The sequence below is a fragment of the Nothobranchius furzeri genome, chromosome 18 (assembly GCF_043380555.1).
Source record: "Nothobranchius furzeri strain GRZ-AD chromosome 18, NfurGRZ-RIMD1, whole genome shotgun sequence".
Lineage (NCBI taxonomy): Eukaryota > Metazoa > Chordata > Actinopteri > Cyprinodontiformes > Nothobranchiidae > Nothobranchius > Nothobranchius furzeri.
The window spans coordinates 37379687-37398876 of record NC_091758.1 but is presented as its reverse complement, the minus strand read 5'-3'; the positions used below and the strand labels follow the sequence as shown (position 1 = coordinate 37398876).

General features: G+C 37.8%; 1 protein-coding gene across 1 annotated transcript in view; it reads left to right on the top strand.

The window, feature by feature from the left end:
* Positions 1–19190, top strand: part of LOC139063872 (uncharacterized) — a 25358-nt gene extending 6168 nt beyond the window's left edge. Inside the window, exons 17-43 of the mRNA XM_070546792.1 lie at positions 730–944; positions 1062–1147; positions 1301–1428; positions 1552–1674; positions 2055–2245; positions 2330–2421; positions 2571–2701; positions 3142–3266; positions 3358–3484; positions 4093–4305; positions 4442–4612; positions 8601–8747; positions 9342–9391; positions 9475–9607; positions 11143–11225; positions 11316–11442; positions 12082–12272; positions 12370–12460; positions 12535–12655; positions 12789–12970; positions 13104–13259; positions 13355–13488; positions 14364–14497; positions 14579–14673; positions 14951–15464; positions 18588–18626; positions 18791–19190. Of these exons, the coding sequence (XP_070402893.1) occupies positions 730–944; positions 1062–1147; positions 1301–1428; positions 1552–1674; positions 2055–2245; positions 2330–2421; positions 2571–2701; positions 3142–3266; positions 3358–3484; positions 4093–4305; positions 4442–4612; positions 8601–8747; positions 9342–9391; positions 9475–9607; positions 11143–11225; positions 11316–11442; positions 12082–12272; positions 12370–12460; positions 12535–12655; positions 12789–12970; positions 13104–13259; positions 13355–13488; positions 14364–14497; positions 14579–14673; positions 14951–15464; positions 18588–18626; positions 18791–18894 (3903 nt within the window). The 3' untranslated portion in view covers positions 18895–19190. The remainder of the gene's footprint in view (positions 1–729; positions 945–1061; positions 1148–1300; positions 1429–1551; positions 1675–2054; positions 2246–2329; positions 2422–2570; positions 2702–3141; positions 3267–3357; positions 3485–4092; positions 4306–4441; positions 4613–8600; positions 8748–9341; positions 9392–9474; positions 9608–11142; positions 11226–11315; positions 11443–12081; positions 12273–12369; positions 12461–12534; positions 12656–12788; positions 12971–13103; positions 13260–13354; positions 13489–14363; positions 14498–14578; positions 14674–14950; positions 15465–18587; positions 18627–18790) is intronic.

The window sequence follows — 19190 nt, the reverse complement described above, 5'->3', positions numbered from 1 at the left end:
TAGAGCAACCTGCAGTGCAAAATCGGTTTACTACTATAGTAAGTCTAGATTTCTAGGCTATAACAAAGAGGCATTTAAAGCTAATACTTGATTTTTTTTTTGTCTAATTGGACTGTTTGTAAAACTCATAAAACATTTCGGACTTTATTCAGAGTAAATGCATTAAGTCTACTCAACAAATGGCAATCCAAGACAAACAAGACTGTTTAAAAAAAGATAGATTTAGCAAGTTGTCTCTTTTGCCGCTTGAATTTCTACAATAAGTTAAAGAAGAATGCAAATTTAGTTCCAGTCATTTCAAGCCAGAATTTTATCACTTAGCAATGGTGTAAATAAATATTGACTGCATTAGAGTAGAAAATATATTAGAATGAGGATAGTGAATGATGAAAATACATTTGACTGAACTAAACATTTGCCAAAATTAAAAAGATGCTGAAGGACAAAATGCTCCAATCAAATTATTTGAAAAGGAAAATACAGACCATTAGTCTATTTCATGAAAAATGTTTATCTTTACTATCTACACTGTACTTTTACAGGCTCTGGGCCTGCTGTGATTATATTTCAATAAGTAGAAAAATAATTTATAACTTCAGTTTAGATTTAGAAAACGGATTATTTTTTCTATTTTTTCTACAACGAAAAATACTTGAAAATTGAATAATTAATATTTCTTATCATTCTAAAGCCTTCCTTATTTTTCATGCTGATAACATTTCTGCACAGGCCCAGTCTTCGAACTACACACAGGAGGTAAAATCTGCCTTCCTCCAGGAAATTTTGGACAGAGCTGGTCTCTCCTCCCCAGCCGTCAGCGAAGAAGCATTCCAGCTGTGGCTGAGGCTTTGGCTGAAGCCATTACTGGTCAATCTTTCTCCAAGTTTGGTGAAACCCTTTGTCATGATCGGAGCAAACAGGAGCTGCAACAGCAACCAACAAATGTAAGAGTTTATACATTTAGATTTTCGCTGTGAATGGTTTTTTTTTTTCAGTTTGGAAACAAGATTTTAGATAAAATATGATCAAAGTATTTATACACTGACTAAAATGTTTTTAAGGTATGCACTGCTGGGCACAGTTAAGCTGACACTAAGCAATGATACCCAAACAGAGATCTTCAACAATATTGTCCTTGCACTCCAAGGTTGGTGTAAAAGCTGTTTTCTATGACATCACAAATACAAATAATAAATTCATACGTTTTATTAATGCCATATAAATAATTAGAAATGGGTAATAGTTTTTTGTTTAACTTGATTTTTGTATTACAAGTAATGCATTTTATCTTGTATAACAGGTCCACCTCCACTGAAATGTTACAACGGTGGTAGCTTTTATGCCTTCCTGAAAGACAGTTTCCTCAGCTTTGGCTTTCTCGATGTGACAACATTCATATCTCTTCTACCACCGACACGCCAGTCAGAGGTGAAAAGAAAAAAGATGGAGCAAGTGCCCACACTTAAACTTAGAGGGATACAAATTCTGTCAAAGTTGACAGATTTTAGCTGAGACCCTGCTTCTATGTGAACATGTTTTTTCCCTCCTCAGCTCTTAAGCACCATCAACCCCTCAGAACTACTTCAGTTCCTCATTCAGCCTGGTGTGATAAATAACAATTCAGATGTCTGTGTAATCCTTGACAACTATAACAGCACCTCAATCTTCATACGTGTATGTAACTCAACCCAAATTATAATGAAATGTTTTTTTTAATTGTACATGTTAAAATTGGCTACACTTAAGTTTAAGTTGATTCTTTCTCACTACGTTCTCTTCATGCTGCTGTTTCTACCCAATCTGTCTTTCTCGGGATCCCATGTTTATCTTTGTTGTTCTTTTTTTTCCTTCACATTTGAATCTACATTTATCCTTTCCCCCATTTTTTATTTAGATATATTTTTTATTTAATCTTTTTTTTTATATTTTTTGTTCTTGTGAAGTGCCTGGTGATTTTTATCTTGAGGTGCTACATAAAAAAAATTCTTTTTCAAATCTGATTGTATATGTTTACCATGTCCTTAAACATGTTGCATTTCTATGACCCCCTATAGGAAGTTGTTCCTGATGAGATGAAGAAGGTGATCCTCCCCTGTGTTTGGAAAATGGCTCTGAGTAGCAACGTGACATCTGAGGTGAATTTGTGGTTTGATGTACTGTTGAAGAACTACCTGAGATTCCTCACAAGGAACCTCATCAGCCCCATCGAAGTGCAGAGCGCCTCATGTCAGGCCTTCCAAAAACTGTGAGTATTTCTCTTCACAGAGTGATCAAATTAAACAGAAGGACTGAAGGTAACTCAGTTTACATGATCTTTTTCTTTCAATAGGGTGTTTTATATGGGAAACAATTTCACATACAACAGTACAGAATTTGGACCGGAGGATGTGTACAACACCATAAGGAGCTACTTGAGCACTGGTATGATATATATATATGTTTTTATTATTATTAGTGCAATGTTGGATAGATGTGTGACAAATTATGTTGTCATCAGACATGATTATGGCTATAAACTATAAAAGAAGAAACCCTCTTACTTATGATGCTAGCCATTTCTTTCTCCATAGGCTCTGGAGCCAGATGCTACAATCCCAGCGACCCAGAACTCAACTCTACCTCCTGGTTTTTCAACTATATTGGAAGCTTTGTGAAATTTATCACTCTGAATGACCTCACCAGCTTTATCTCCACATCCCAGGTTTGTGTTCACATCATCTTTAATATAACACTTTTGAAAGTTTATACTCCAACACAGGACACAAGTTAACAAGTCACTTCCCAGTTTCAAATCTATTTGCAAAGCTGTTCAGACATCCCTCAAACCATAATCCTTCCAAGAGCTGACACAAGGGGCAGCAGAAATCAATAAAATAAAATAAAAAGATTAAGTCTAATCAATGATATAGAGTATCCTTGTAGCCAATGATGTTCAATTGTTTGTTACAAGGCTTCAAAGAGACTGGTTATAAATTCATTTCAAATACTCTGTTAAGCAACGTGCAAGGTACATTGACACAATTTAACTCTTACCTTATTATGCTCTTGGTTTTATCAGTTATTTTCACAAAACCACGACCCTTAACATGGTTAAACGTGTTGGTGCTTACCTCTTCTTTTACTATGCACTTGTGTATAAAGGCTGAGGTGTTTTGGGAAGACCAAGCTAATCTGGAGCTTTTCAACAACTCGACAATTGCTGTAGATATAAGAAATTACTACATCACTCAGCTGTTCACAGTCAACCCAAGCTTCAGCCTGTTCAAGTAAGTACCCAGCACTGGATAGAAAAACAAGACACTTCTTCTGTTAAAAATATCTGTGTGCATAGAGTTGAATGTGTCTCTCTCCATCTAGGCTTTTGGGTGTTTTGTTGTGCTCAACTGCCATCCCAAGTTCAGTGTATTTGTCTCTAAACGAAGCTAACACCGTGGCCATCGTGGACATGAGGAGCAGATTTTGCTATGGAATCGAGGACCCTCAGGTGTCAACTAAAAGAGTTCCTACACTTAACTTCCACTAAGTATAAAAGTTCTAGGACCTCATTTATGAAGTGTGCCCCCTCTGACCTTACAGTTGCAATGCCAGTGATCTTACCCACAACCACTTTGATTTAATTTTCGGTGAAATTGTGTTTTCTAGACCTTTGTTCTCATAGTTACCCATGAAATGCCACCACTCAGCTGGCTTTTGAATATACAGAGCGGTGCTTTGCATTGGTTATTTATGCAGATAGTGGGTGTGTAGGAGGCAAGATTTGATCCACAATCACCTGAGCACTTTTCTAGAAAAGTGTGATCTAAAAAACTGAAATTGAATGTGCTGTGTGTAAACAGAGTTTTAAAGATTTCAAAGTTCTTTTGCATGAGTAGGCTTTATTTGAAGAGCTCAAGTAGATTTCTAGTAAGGATTTTATGCAAAGATTTTATGAAGGAGGGCCCCCTACTCAGTGGTTGACTTCATTAACTTGGGAAGTGGTGCTCTCCTGAGGCTGAAGCATCCACAACAATCCATGCAATCTCCTCATTAATAAAAGTGATTGTTATGCCATAATCAGCGGTTTTCACAATGTTTTTAAATTGTACTTTATAGGCATCTGCTGCTTTGGCATCCAACATCAAGAACATCACAGCCCAAACGATTGTTACCTTAGGGGGAGCTGCTTCAGGCCTGAGCAACACTCAGATCACTTCAGTACCTCCAGCGGTGCTGATTTCCTCGTTGTCCACTTTGGGTTCAGTGACAACCTGGGGCCAGGATCAGGCCAACATCATTATTCAAAGCATAACTTCCTCAGGCTACCAGGTAGAAGCTGTGGACCATGATAACCATTTGAAATAGTTTATGCTTGCTGGGCGAAGAAATAACTGTTTTTAATTTTCTACAAATTTTATATAAAAATCAGCCTGAAACAATTTTTTAATGAATGTCCATTTGACAGGTTAACAATTCAGCATCCCTGGAGTCTCTCGGCAGTCTTGTTGTTGGAGTATCTTCAAGACTGCTAGAGAAAATCCCATCTTCTGAACTTCTCAGCGCCTCAAAGAACCCTACTTTTCTTTCCAACATGCTACAAGCTCCAGCAGTTCTCCAAGAGATCTTTGTTGAAAAGGTACAAAGTTAGTCCACCATCACAAATTTGACATTGTGCGGTCAAAGTCTTGATCATACAGAGTTGTATTTCGATCGAAATAAAAAACTACAATAAAAAAAAAAAGTTGAAAAATAATGGAAAAAATAAATAAAAGAAACACGGGGTAGGTGGTTATGAAACAGCTGGAACTAATTAAGGTCAGTGCGCGTGTCGCTCCACGTCTCAGTACATCATCGCGCATTTCCTGAAATATTTTATGTAGGACATGTCAGGAAAGAAAACTTGTTGTGAACGTTCCTAGAGGAAGCACCAAGGTGGTGATCCTCCAAGGCGGTGCTAACGAGCTTCATCTGAAGTCTGGAGAGGCAGCCGGTAAGACGCCAATTTGTAACGCATGTGTGCGATGCCGATCAGCTGAAGGTTGATAAGCGCAGGTCGGAGCTGGCACTGTGGACTCCGGTGCGCATAATAAATGTTTGGGTTGGGTGTTTAGAAATCAACTTGGTGTTTGATTGTTAATAAGCTATTTCAGATCTGCTAATTATTTAATGTTGTGATGTAAAATTCAAACATAAATAGCTGAAGTGATGAATTTAAGTGAGTATCACGCATTTACCTATTTTATGAATTGTAGTTTATATAGGGATAATAATAATTTACACAATTACACTGTTTTTGTTTAGGTTTTTCACCTGCTCGTAGGCTTTGCCTTGCTTCGTGCTTTGCCATCTCCTATTTCCGTCTTGAATAATATGAAATGGAAATGAAAAAATGGAAAATGAAAAGTGAAGCCATGAAGTCCTGAGTGGAATCCTGCGCATATTTCTCCAGCTAGATGATCCCTGTCAAGTGGGGATTGTGTACCACACAAGAACTTGACAGACATTAATTAATTTTAATAAAAAATTTGAACATTAATATATTTTATATATTTTTTAAATGAAGTACAAACAGCTTTCCTGAAAGCAAGTTAAAGATGTAATTTACTCTGTATAAAAGCGTTTTGATCCCCACTTGTTTTGTAAAAAATTCTAAATAAATTTTTTATGTTGTTTAAATCTTTGATATAAATCCACTTCTTCACATCTTGTATTGGCATGTCAGGCACAGACATGAAAATGAGACAATAACATGGTGAGGGATCAGACAAAGAGCAGCCCAAAGACCTTTTATGATGAATAATATAACTATGTTCCCTCGCCCGGACGTGGGTTACTGGGGCCCCCCCCTCTGGAGCCAGACCTGGAGGTGGGGCACGTTGGAGAACGCCTGGTGGCCGGGTTTTCACCCATGAAGCCCGGCTGAGCACAGCCCGAAGAGGAAACGTGGGTCCCCCTTACCATGGGCTCACCACTCGTGGGAGGGGCCAAAGGGGCAGGTGCAGTGTGTGACGGGTGTTAGTCGAGGGCGGGGACCTTGGCGGTCTGATCCTCGGCTACAGAAGCTGGCTATTGGCACATGGAATGTCACCTCTCTGGTGGGGAAGGAGCCTGAGTTGGTGTGTGAGGTTGAGACTAGATACAGTCGGACTCACCTCAACACATGGCTCTGCAAACTAGTTAAACATAAAGGACAACTGCTTGCCTTTCCTAGATTGCGCTGTGCACTTTGAAGAAAATGGCAACCTCAACATTGAAGTGTACCGGAAGCCCACACACACAGACCAGTACCTCCTCTTCAACTCACATCACCCTCTGGAACACAAACTTGAAGTAATCAAGACCCTACACCACCGGGCACAACATGTTCCCTCTAAGCCGGAAGGGAAAAAGAAGGAACACACACATATAAAGGAATCACTTAAAACATGTGGCTATCCTAATTGGGCGTTTATAAAGTCAGCAAAGATGCACAGAAAAGAAGACCAGACACCAGCGAGGGAGGAAAAGAAAGACAGACGCAACAACCTTGTCATCCCCTATGTAGCCGGTGTATCAGAGAAACTAGGGAGGGTTTTCTCCAAACACAACATACCAGTGTACTTCAGACCCAGCAACACACTCAGACAGAAACTGGTTCACCCGAAAGACAAAACTCCTAAACACAAACTGAACAATGTGATGTATGCTGTACAGTGCAGCGAGGAATGCCCAGACCTCTACATTGGGGAAACCAAACAGCCACTTCACAAGCGCATAGCACAACATAGAAGAGCCACCTCCATGGGACAGGACTCAGCAGTTCATTTGCATCTAAAGGACAAAGGTCACTCTTTCGAGGATGCCAACGTTCACATTTTGGACAGAGAGGACAGATGGTTTGAAAGAGGAGTAAAGAAAGCCATTTATGTCCACTGTGAGCAACCATCTTTGAACAGAGGCGGTGGTTTACGACACCAACTGTCTGCCATCTATAATCCAGTTTTGAGATCCCTTCCCAGATGCCTCAACGCCCACGCATATCCTGGGCCATCTGACCTCAGGAATTCACATGATAGGGTGGGGCCAGGCTTCACAATGAGCTCACCCGAAACTCTGGCTGAATAGGACCCACACCCACCCTCATACCTTGGCTCATGTGTTTATGTACAAGATCATCAGGGGGTCTTTTGTTCCCACTTCGGGGGGAAACTCCCACTGGGTTTGAATCCGGGACTCTCCACCATCTGACCTTAGAACTGAAGAAGCCTCTTGGATGAGAGGTGAAACGTCTTCAAGCAACTCAAAGAAGTCCAGACGCTTTTTTTTTCAAAGCTCCTTAGACGACATATATATATATATATATATATATATATATATATATATATATATATATATATATATATATATATAATTATACATATGTAAACATGCAAGATTATAGCAAAGGCTAATTTCCATCTTTAGTCTCTCAGCAGGTTGATAGCTGCTACACATGTGTGAATACAAACAATCAGGAAAACAAATACAAAACAATGTTGTGATCCTAAAATTAAACACATACAAAAAAAGATAAAAAATTTCATAATACACCCTAATTTGTAAAATTAACTGCTTCCGTTTACCTAAGTAGCTGCACAAGTAAAACATTTTCCATATATACATATAAAATCTAATCATTCACTATTTAGCAGCAAGACAATATAATAGTCCCTACCTCAGTGGAAAAACACTCTTTACCTTGTCCTTGAATTTACTGTTATGTATTCTATTTATGATTGATTGTGTGAATAGATTTGAGTATCTAATATCCACAATTTAAGTTCTTTGCTAAAAGAATTCACAGTATTACGTTCACGGATCGCTGCTGGAATTGTATTCCATGTTTTTGAGGCGTGATACGAAAACACCGTCTGTCGAAAGGTACTTCTTCTGAAGCGGATCAGACAGTCACCCCTGGAAATCGCCCTGGTCGATATATTGGGGTTTACCCCGGTGAGAGGTTGCCTCCCTCCGCGTATGTGTGGGGCAACGGGTTCTGGCCAGGGAAAGCCTTGGGAAAGCCTTGGGATTGCCCTGGAGGAGCTGGCCCAAGTGCCTGGAGAGAGGGAAGTCTGGTCTCTCGACTTAGGCTACTGCCCCAGCGACCCGACTCCGGTTAAGCGGAGGAAAATGGATAGATGGATGGATATCAGTTGTGTCTCTGAGAAGAAACAAGCAAACAAGAAGAAAACATCTAACTCAAAAGGCAGATTAAAGTTTCCTTAAGGTTGAATTTATCAAAATAGCTTGTACTAGCTGAGATGTTCTCTGCTGTTTCCTAAACTTGAAATACCAACAACAGCCTTCCCCGTTATGAGTCAAGATGGGTGAGTTCATGTGTGTTAAGTGACATTGTGATGCAGATCTGTCAGGATTTAATAATCCTGGAGTTTTACCGTTGATTTTATATCAGAAGCTAATGCAGGAGATCGGTGTAGGAGACTATTTTCATGTTCGGCCTGTGTGAAAAACTCAGTGACTTATTATAATCAGAAATAATAATTTTAAAACATTTTTTCTGTGATCCACACCTTTTATAATGTTATTACTTAATAGTTATCCTGCACTTTCTACATAGACAAACAAGGAAATGTTTCTTCTTCCAGATAATTTCTGTGGACACCAAACCAGCTGACGTGGTGCAGAATGTCCCTGATGCTTTAGCGGTACAGATCCCACCATCAATGCTGGTATTTTCTGATGCCAGTGCAAACATAACTGTGATAAACAAGAAGATGTGGACAACAGATCAGGTCAGTACTGGAATTACATTTCTGTGCGGAAAACAGTTCAATAATGAAATATCCTAAGTCGAGGTGGATATGTTTCTAAACTCAATAATAATGGTGCATAATGTGTAATACTGTTAACACACTTAGATCTGTGATTGACACCATTTGGCCAGCTAAAAATACAGTAATGTTGCAAAATCTAAGGTTTGACCTTGTAAAATTTTCATAAGTTTGATCAACAAAACCCGTTTTTTCCCATCAATATTGTAGCTCTACACATTATATACACATTAAGGTGTCAAGTATTAGATGTTTATGTTCACAACTTCTTTTTGGAAGCTCTGTTTACTGTCAGCTCTAAAGTAGCCACTTATTCATACTCCCCAACGAGGCTGAATAATTCAAAGGATTTAAGGGCCTGGCTTGAGACAAAAAATATATCCTTTCACACTATTAAAGTTAAAGCCAGCAAAAAGCAAGATAGTGTTCATAATAGTGGGGATTAGCCTGCTCAAGGAGCATTATTTTAATATCTTTTGCATTAGTGTTTGGCCCTAAATATGTTTCTTCTGAGTTCTATTCTTTTTATTTACATGTTTATTTCTTGTTCTTCAGGCTGTCATGTTTTTTGGAACCGTGGCTGAGACAAACTTTGACACTGAGCAGTGAGTAAACATTGTACATTTATTCATTTGTTTTTGCACATATTTGTTAAGAATTATTTTACCCTCCTTCTCATTCCATACAGGCTTTCTCCATCTGTGCTCCAAGGCTTCACATGTACAACAGTAAAGACATTACCACGAAATCAAATTAAGAAGCTGATACATGCTTGTAGACCAAGGACTGCCAGGGCCAAAGTAGAACTGAAAGAAGCACAGGTAAAACCTAATAATCTAACTAAGAAGAACTGCATGACTTAGCAGAAATACGTTAACTGGGGTAGGGCTGAAAAAGTTCAGGTAAAGATTGAATTTTGCTTATCTAGAAGAAATTATGATTTCAGTTCATATCACGACATTAATAATAAATTATAATCTTACCTAAAAAAACATTTAAAGCTATTCTTTTTTTTTCACCCATTATCTATTCAACTTGTGATTTTTATCTAGAGAGGTGCTTTATAAAAACCATGTTCTTTTTGTTTTACTCTAATGATACAACGATGCATACAGAGTTTTTCCTGCACTTTTACAAAGGCAGGCTGCCTGAACATTTTTTTCTGAGCCATTTGAGCCATCTTCTCACTAAAACACAGCTCCAACCCCGAACTCTGACATGTTTAACATGCTTGTTTTAATTTCTGTGTGGCATCAGAAAAATTCAAAAAAAATTTAAAAGAAGAGAAGTTGCGCTTTGACTGCACTCACGGCAGTGACAGATAGCCACAGCCATTACTATTGGCTGTTGTAGAGTTGTATAAGAAAAAATAAAATGTAAATGTAAAATCTCTTAGCTGAGTGATTGGGCTCAGCTCCAGTACCCCCACCCAACCCACCACCTGATTTGCACCGCTGTAATACAGGAAACAACTCTGGATGTCTAACAAAGTTGTCAAAATAAATCCTGGACCTAGTAGCATTTCAAAATAATTGCAGCTATGATGATCATGTGATTGTGTTGTTTGAAATCGCAATTTTTGTCCAAAAACGATAGGTCGGTCAGCCCTAATGCCGAGCGCAGGACACATTTGCTAAAAACTGCAGAACAGGCTAGCTTAAGATGAGTCGTCAGATGTAGCTGAATTGATGTGATAACTTGTAGTTAAAGCAGAAACCATGATTTAGAAACCATAGTGTCTGTTCTAAATAAAAGCATTGCATTCTTCCATCTTGGATGAGAAGCAAAAATATCAAAAGTTCAATCATACCATGCACACAGACAGATGATTCGCTGTAGCTACCCCAAAGGGAAAAGCCAAAAGAGAGGGATGAAGATGAAAGAAAGCTCTAAGTGTTAAGGGAGAAGGGAGGAGGAGCAGTTAACTTTTAAAGAGAACAAAGTTTGAAATGTTTAAAAAATGAAACCGCTAAGATACTAAATTCATTTCCCAAAGAGTTCACTAAAAGCCGATAAACTTAAAAAGCAGAAAACAGTGAAAGTTTCTTCCTGAAATTACTGAAAAAAAAGTAACGTGTTTATGTATAATTTGTTGAAATAACTGAAATAACCGAAATAACTGAAATAACTGAAAATGCATTAGGTTTAAAATACATAAAAAAAAGAAAAGCTTACCTCATCATTATTAACTATTTTTCTAAAGGTGCAAATAAAGATGACTAAATTATAAATACAAAGACATTCAACAGAACAGTTACAAGTTATGAATTTGCCTGAAATTTGTTTATTTACATAGTGTATTGACAATAATTATTTACTTGTATAACATTGTGTGTTCTTACTTTACTACCTGCAGCTGACCTGCATGTACAACCTGCTCCAAGGAGACCTCTCGCAGAACTTCACAGATTATCCTACAGACATGCTTCTATACTTCAAGTAAGTTCTTTTCCAACCATCGTGCAGATTATTGCTGAAAAAACAAAACAAAAGTATTTTCCAACACTTTTTCTAATGAATTTAAAACAGGTCCCAGGACGTGCAGAAAAGCCATTGCAGGTCCTACTTTTCTGCACTGGGTGCTGCAGATTTTTCTGTGGCCTCCAACATTTTGAACAAGGCGCAGCAGCTGTTCAGTGAAGCTAAGACCTGCTTGGTGAGTGCCAGTAGGATGAAGAGTCAATGTGACACATTTTAAAATAATGGTAATAAAATATATATAAAGCACCTTCAAAGTGTTTTACACACAGTCAGCAGGAGAGAAAGTAAAATAAAAACATTAAAACAAAGTACATTAGAGAACAGTTGAGCGAGGTGCACAAAAAAGACATATTAAAACTATTCATAACCATTTCGCCATTAAAAGGTTTTATGTTTAAAAAATTAGGTTTTCAATTTAGCTTTAAAATTGTCACCCAAGCACAGAAGTCTGATGACCTTAGGTTGATAGTTCAATAGAAACGAAGCATGAATGCAAAAGCACACCCACCCAATTTTTTCTGTTTGACTTTATGGATGCGTAGGAGTCCAGTACCCTGTGAGTGCAAGAGTCTGGACCATTTGTTTTCTAAGACTAAAGTGGAATGTCTAAAATTTTGTTTTAGTTTGTAAAATAAGAATGAGTCAATTCAGTTCAGACGTGCAGGGAAACGGAGACCATGCAGATGCATTCACACATAGTAATTGTCGTTTATTTACAACAATAGATAAAATGATCCAATGTTATAAATGTGTGTCGCTACTTATATTACCATTTATCAGAAACATTTAACAAATTGTATTTTCACCACTTTAGGGTATAAACGGGTTTAACTTGAGCAGAGAAAACGTGGCCATTTTGGGGAACATGGTCTGCACTCTGGACAGCTCTTACATCCAGAACTCTGATCCGTTGATTCTGGAAAACCTCAAAGCCTGCACAGACCTCTCTGCCAGCCAAGTAGCTGCCATGGAGACTCTGTTGCTCTCTGGAAAAACACAATACGGGTACAGGAACCTGATATTTTAAATCATTGCAATTTAAGTTTTTTTTTTATCAAAGCACCAGGCCAGTTTTATTAATTATTTCGTGTTGTATTTTTAGACCTGTGGCTACCTGGACTCAACAAACACTGGATAACCTCGGGAATCTTCCTATGTATCTAACAAGAAACATTTGGGGAACATTCAGACATGTATGTTTTTATATCTTCTCTCTTCATCAACCAAAAAATCATTATAGTGTTAAAATCTTATGTTCCTTTTTCAGACAACAAAAAGGAGTTTTCTGCAACGTTTTCTGCCAAGTCTAAGAAAAAGGCATACTCCGAAGACAAAGCTCAAGAATTTGTTCAACCAGGTTACTCCCCCTGTAGCAAAACGAGGAGCAGGTATATTTTAAAACCAGTCACTCACACTAGAACTAATATCCTTTATAATTGCGAAATACAATACACTGCCTTTGGTTTTCATGTATAACTGAAGTCATAAAATGAAAAATTCTCATTCTTTCATTTTCATTAGGCTGCACAACAGGCAACATCACCCAGGTGACTGTCAGTGACCCCGCCTTTCCATTTGGCTACATTGTGACTCAGTTTGACTACTGCCTGGACATTCCTGTTCTGAAAGAAAACCTCTTTACCATCTGCTCGAAAGTGGATGACAATGACTTCCAGAAGATTATTCTGAATAAACTCAGCCAGGTAAGGAGGGGATATGTGGCAATGGATAAATGTAGATAAGGTCCTTATTTATTGACCTCTCTTACCTATACTTTGTTTTTCAGTAACATGTCAAAACTTTTTATATGTTCCCAATTATGTTCTTTACTTCCAGGCTTACCCATCTGGAATCTCTGATCAGGATGTCCAACTACTTGGTTCAGTGTCTCGTGTAGCAACACTTTCTGACATATCTAACTGGAACATCACTAAAATTGACACGTTGGCAGCTCTTATGAAAACTGAAGATGGAACATGGACAACAGCTCAGGTGAATGTTTCAGAATAAAAACTAGAAAAGCTCTGAGTTATTCATAATTATGACTATAACCTGGTTACATAATGTGTTTTCGTCATGTCATTTAGAGCAAAGAAATAATCACCAAGTACCTGAATACATCTGGAAACTCCCTCAACACCATTGTGCTGAACAGTATTGGATCTAACGTGTGTTCACTGGACCCCAACACACTAAGCACCATCACACCAGACAGTCTCAGGTCAGATCCAGTATGACAACATGTACTTATTGCCACTGTGTATTAAGGAGACACTGATAAGGTGTACATTTTAGGACAGTCTCGTGTGTCAGACATGAGATGATAGAGGAAAAAAACATCAGAAGCATCAGACTAAAAGGTCTCAGGAAAAAGTTTGTAACAAAAAAGATCTTAGGAAACCTCAGTCAAACTAAGTTTCAGGAAAATGATAGTATATTATAGAGCGGGTTGTATGTAATTGGAAGGTTGCAAGTTCGATCCTGGCTCTGACCAGAGAATGCTGCTATTGTGTCCTTGGGCAAGACACTTAACCCGCGTTGTCTGCTGATCGTAATCGGAGAGACTGGTGGCGCCAGCGTTCGGTAGGCCTTGCCTCCTTTCAATGTTCCCCAGGGCACCTGTGGCTCCATCGTTGCTCATCCCCACTAGCATGTGAATGTGTGAATGACTGATTGTGTTGTGAAGCGCCTTGAGGGGCTGTAGAATCCTAAGAAGGCACTATACAAATAGAGACCATTTACTATTTAAAATGTCTAAGGAAAAATTCCTTCAGACTAAAAGGTCAGAAAAAGATTTGTCAGAAAATAAGATCTCGGGAAAATGTCTGTCAAGCTCAAAGGTCTCAGGAAAAGGTTTGTCGGACTAAAGGGTCTGACTTTTTCCTGATACCATTTAGTTCGACAAATTTTTTACTGAAAACTTTTGGTCTAACAAACATTTTCCTGAGATCATTTTGTCTAATCCTATTTAATCAGGTGTCTGAATTTTTGAATGAAACCTGTTTTTTCATGGTGTGATGTCTGCCACCTAGGAACCAATGATGTCCTAAAATGTAGACCATACATTGAATGGCATGTTGTTTTTTCCTTTGGCAGGAATGCCCTACCTCTGAACGTGGCATCATGTTCCGCTGAGCAGAAGAGAATCCTATATGGGATCAGCAACTCCTCCTTTGGTTTATATCATTCCAGTTCAACTATCTTTTACAACCTAATTAAGAGCTACTTAGGTAAGAATATGCAGTTTTTTTTATTTGTAGCTATTTATTTATAGACTTTTCTATTATTTACCTTTTCTATCATGTTGGTAGGTGGAGCACCTCTGATGGACATTGTTGCGTTATCAGAACAGAACATCAGCACAGATGTTGCCATTTTCAGAAGTCTGGATATAAATGTTATAGCTGTAAGTATATGTAAAACTAACTAAAAACTGAAAATTTATAATTATCTATGAAATCAGTTTGGTGATTAAAAAAATAACATAATAACTTGAAACTTGAGTTTTCATCAGCCATAGTATTTTGGATTGAAATTAGCAGGATTGTTTCCAAATATTCCTTAACTGAGCCAATTTACATCTATATAAATATTTTTTGTCTCAATTACATCCATGTAAAACTTCCAAATTATTCACACACACACCCTAAATTTTAACTCACTGTTCAATTTTAAATGCACAGAATTTGACTGTTACCAACGTCAGAGGCCTCATGGGTAACCAGCTTCCGGATCTGAAGTTGTTTGAAAATGACACTGTGATTCAGACCTGGGTGAATATGCAAACCCAATCAGACCTCAACACGCTGGGTATAGGCCTCGTCACCACCAGGATTGATCAAGTCCCTCTAGCATCCACCACGATCAACACTGCAACCAGTGAAGTGATGGCAATCCAAAATACTACAACTATCCCTTTGCCAGCGACTCAGAACAGCACAGCCAGCTCTGGGCCAGCGATTCAGAACAGCACAGCCAGCTCTGGGCCGGTGATTCAGACCAGCACAGCAAGCTCTGGGCCGGTGATTCAGAACAGCACAGCCAGCTCTGGGCCAGCGATTCAGACCAGCACAGCCAGCTCTGGGCCGGTGATTCAGAACAGCACAGCCAGCTCTGGGCCAGCGATTCAGACCAGCACAGCAAGCTCTGGGCCAGCGATTCAGAACACTACAAATGGCACTGCAACAGAAACAATGGGTAAGATGCATATTTGCCCTACACTTTATAGTTTCTTATTTAAGGCAGTGAAGTACTGCTGGAACACACTGGATTAAAACTAATTTCTTTGTAAAAAAAAATAAAAATAAAAAAAAAGTTTGAGTATTGAAGCATATTGCATTCAGCCACAAAAAAAATAAAAAACTCTGTTTTTCCAAATTAATGATATAATCTGTACAAGAATGTTATTCAAAAATGTGTTTTTCTGAATTAACGAAATCAATTTTCACTGAAAAAAAACATGATATTCTCTCTGCAGTGCTAATGATGCATTATTGACGGGCTAATAGATGAATTCTAAGATGTCTCGTTTGCTGAATTTAATTCCTTTCCACTTTGTTTTGGGATTGAGACACTGTGTAAAATAACTTCCGTCTCTGAACTGAATGGTCAGGATTGATAATTCAGCCAAGGGCCTCATTTATCAGCCGTACTTTCAAACAGATCTGTGCGTATATCATGCCTAGGAACAAATGTATGCATTGTGTGGTATTCATCCTTTTGTACCTGTGCGTGAAAATGTTCCTAAATATAAGAAAACTTCAGAACATGCGTAGGAACAACATCTAGTGGTAGAATGGGAGAACCTCAACACCGAAGGTCTCAGTCATCCACACATTCCTCATCCACATTTTACCCCTTAAATAAATATTTCGGTGGAAAAACAGCTGAGTCACATAATTTGTGCTACAACACCCGATGGGAATTTGACATTGTTAAATGGCTGTCGTGTTTTTGTTATCACAATTTTTTCGGTTCCCATTTTTAATAAGTTTTTGATTGTTTTAATTCATTACTATTATTTTTAATATTATTTTTAATATAATTTTATTATATTATATTTTTGTCCTTGTGAAATGCCTCGTGATTTTGCTTGAGATGCGTTAGATAAATGAAAGTTTCTATATTGGCCATGCAGAGATGGTGGGCGAGGTTTTGAAAAACTCTTCTGATAGTAGCAGGCCTCAGTTAGTGAGCTGATTATCAACAAAGTGCTGCAGATATTAAGAGGCTGATTTCCTCTATCAGAGAGGTTTTCTCTTGCTGATGACGCAGTTGCCTGTCACCATCCATCGGTATTTGGACATGAACAAACCTGTTACCACTATGGGCATGTCATTCCTGTCTGCTGTCAAAGAAATCTAATGAATGAAGTTCTCCAAAAGAGGTGATGCTGGATGTCACTGCAGTCTGTTCGATCTTATGACTTAACAATGACTTTGCCATATGTATGCTGATCAAACAGCTCCCCCGAACGTAGCAGAGGTTTAAAAGAATGCACATATACGTGCATGCGCATAAATGACATATGGTGCTCTGTCAGGAAACCCCAGTAGCCATCACAGCTACATCTGACCATCTCTCCTAACAGTTTATTCAGTCTCTTGGATGCTCCTCGATCTTCAGGTCCAACTGAACTCATGTTAAAAAACATGCCTCCTCTGTGTCTGCCGCCTGTATATGTAGAGGAGGACGTCTGATTATTGATGCGCTTCACCCGCTGTTGCGCACACTCCTGCTGCCCCGTCTTCTTATCCCATTGCACCGCCACAGATGCATTCTCTCTAAATGCGCAAAAAGGGCATTATTGCCATGAGACGCGCCACACTTACAGCATCGTCAAGAGGAGAGAAAAACGAAGACACATGTTCTTTGTGTCACGTTCAAAATGGTCTATTTTTCACCATTTAATTGACACAACATAACCTTTCATGGCAACACCCTCTGGACTCCCAAAACAACCCTTTGCTCACTTATTGTTCCTCAAAGCAGACATAAACACTCTGTCCCAAGGTCTGATGCAGGAACCTGGCTGCTGCATTCCTTACCTACTTGGAAGCTCCTAGGACTTAACAGTTATAAGTTACAATAAGCATATGTGTTGAATGAATATGTTTAAATCAAATGTTTGAATAATCTATGCTTAAATAAATTAATTTAACCCTTTGATGCATGAATAATGAAATCTTCAACCATGATTTTTTTTAACAATTTTTTTCATTCATCTTTAGGTGTGAATGAAACAAATTTCGACAAATATTTTTTGTAACATTTAATAATTTACAAACTATTTATTACATGTCCACCTGAGTTGACAGCGTGCATTATGAACATGAAATATGTTGGCTTGACTTACTGAAGAACAAATGGAAGGGCTCAAATGCAATAAACTCTTCAACAGCTGTGCTTAATAGCAATAAATAAAAAAATAGATAAATAACAATTTTGAGTACCTGTCCACAGTAGTGACCATTATGTATCAAAGGGTTCAAATGAATATTGTTCTTACAGAGTTCCATTTATTTCACAAATCAGTATGTGTTTGATTTAACAAGTTAATCAAATGAATTGAATGAACAAGATGTTTAAATCAAATGTTTGATTAACTTGTTGAATCAAACACATACTGATTTGTGAAATAAATGGATCATTGTAAGAACAATATTTATTTTAAATTAATTGATTTAAGCACAGGCTATTCAAACATTTGATTTAAACATCTTGTTCATTCAACACATATGATTATTGTAACTTATAACTGTTAAGTCCTGTAGGAGCTTCAAGTAGGTAGTGAGGAATGCAGTAGCCAGGTTCTTGCATCAGACCTTGAGACAGAGTGTTCGTCTGTTTTGAGGAACAATGAGTGAGCAAAGGGTTATTTTGGGAGTCCAGATGGTGTTGCCATGAAAGGTGCATGAACAGTTATACTGAGTCAATTAGATGGTGAAAAATAGACCCTTTTGTACGTCTGACACCATGCATATTACGGCAATGATTGACGGCAGTTGGATTCATAGCTGCATGTATCACACAGAAATATTGAGCAAGCACATAAACATCCCCGCTGCTGTTCATAAGACAGAAGAGATAATTGTTGTCTAGATGTGGAGATTCAGTTTTACAGCATCCCTCAATGTCATTTATTAGATGTCTTGTTAAATGCATAAACCTTCACCTCTATCTTTTATTGTCTATGGTTCATATAGCCTTTCAAAACTATCAATATTATAAATATGTAGGAAAACATTGCTACAGTTTTTTAAAACCACAAAAATGTATATAAATCTGCATGACTCTAACGTATCTTAATTTTATTTACAGGACACACAACCCTGACTACTGCAAGTACAGCATTGCAAGGTTAGTACCCTTTACTTACAGTGAAAATAATATCATTATTTAGAGAGGATTTGAATGATTTTTCATAACTGGAAGAATATTGAAATATCATTGGATCAGGTACAGAAACAGAAAACAGAAATATAAAATTTGTTGTAATTATATCATGTGTGCTTCATTTCCAGGCTCAACCACAAGTGGAGTACTAGAGCTTGGAAAAACTCCAGCTTCTATTTTCCTGGTTGTTCTGCTAACAACTGTTCAACAAATTCTAATACAACCCTTTTAAAAATGTAAATCTTTAATAGTTCTTATTTTCTTCTAAATGGTTTTCAGTTTGAGTATAACTGTCTGATTTTAAGCTAATATAACTGCGTAATATGTTTCTTGATTATGTAATTAATTCACTTATTAATAATCAATATACAAGTTAACCAGATATTTGTGTGAACCTAATCATGTAATGTTGAAAATTAATCAAGATAAAAATTAAGATGTCAAAGTATTTATTCAAATGTCACTTTCTGTAGTTATGTGTATTATTCTCTAACTAATCAATTTTTGTATCCATGTGTGAAAATGATG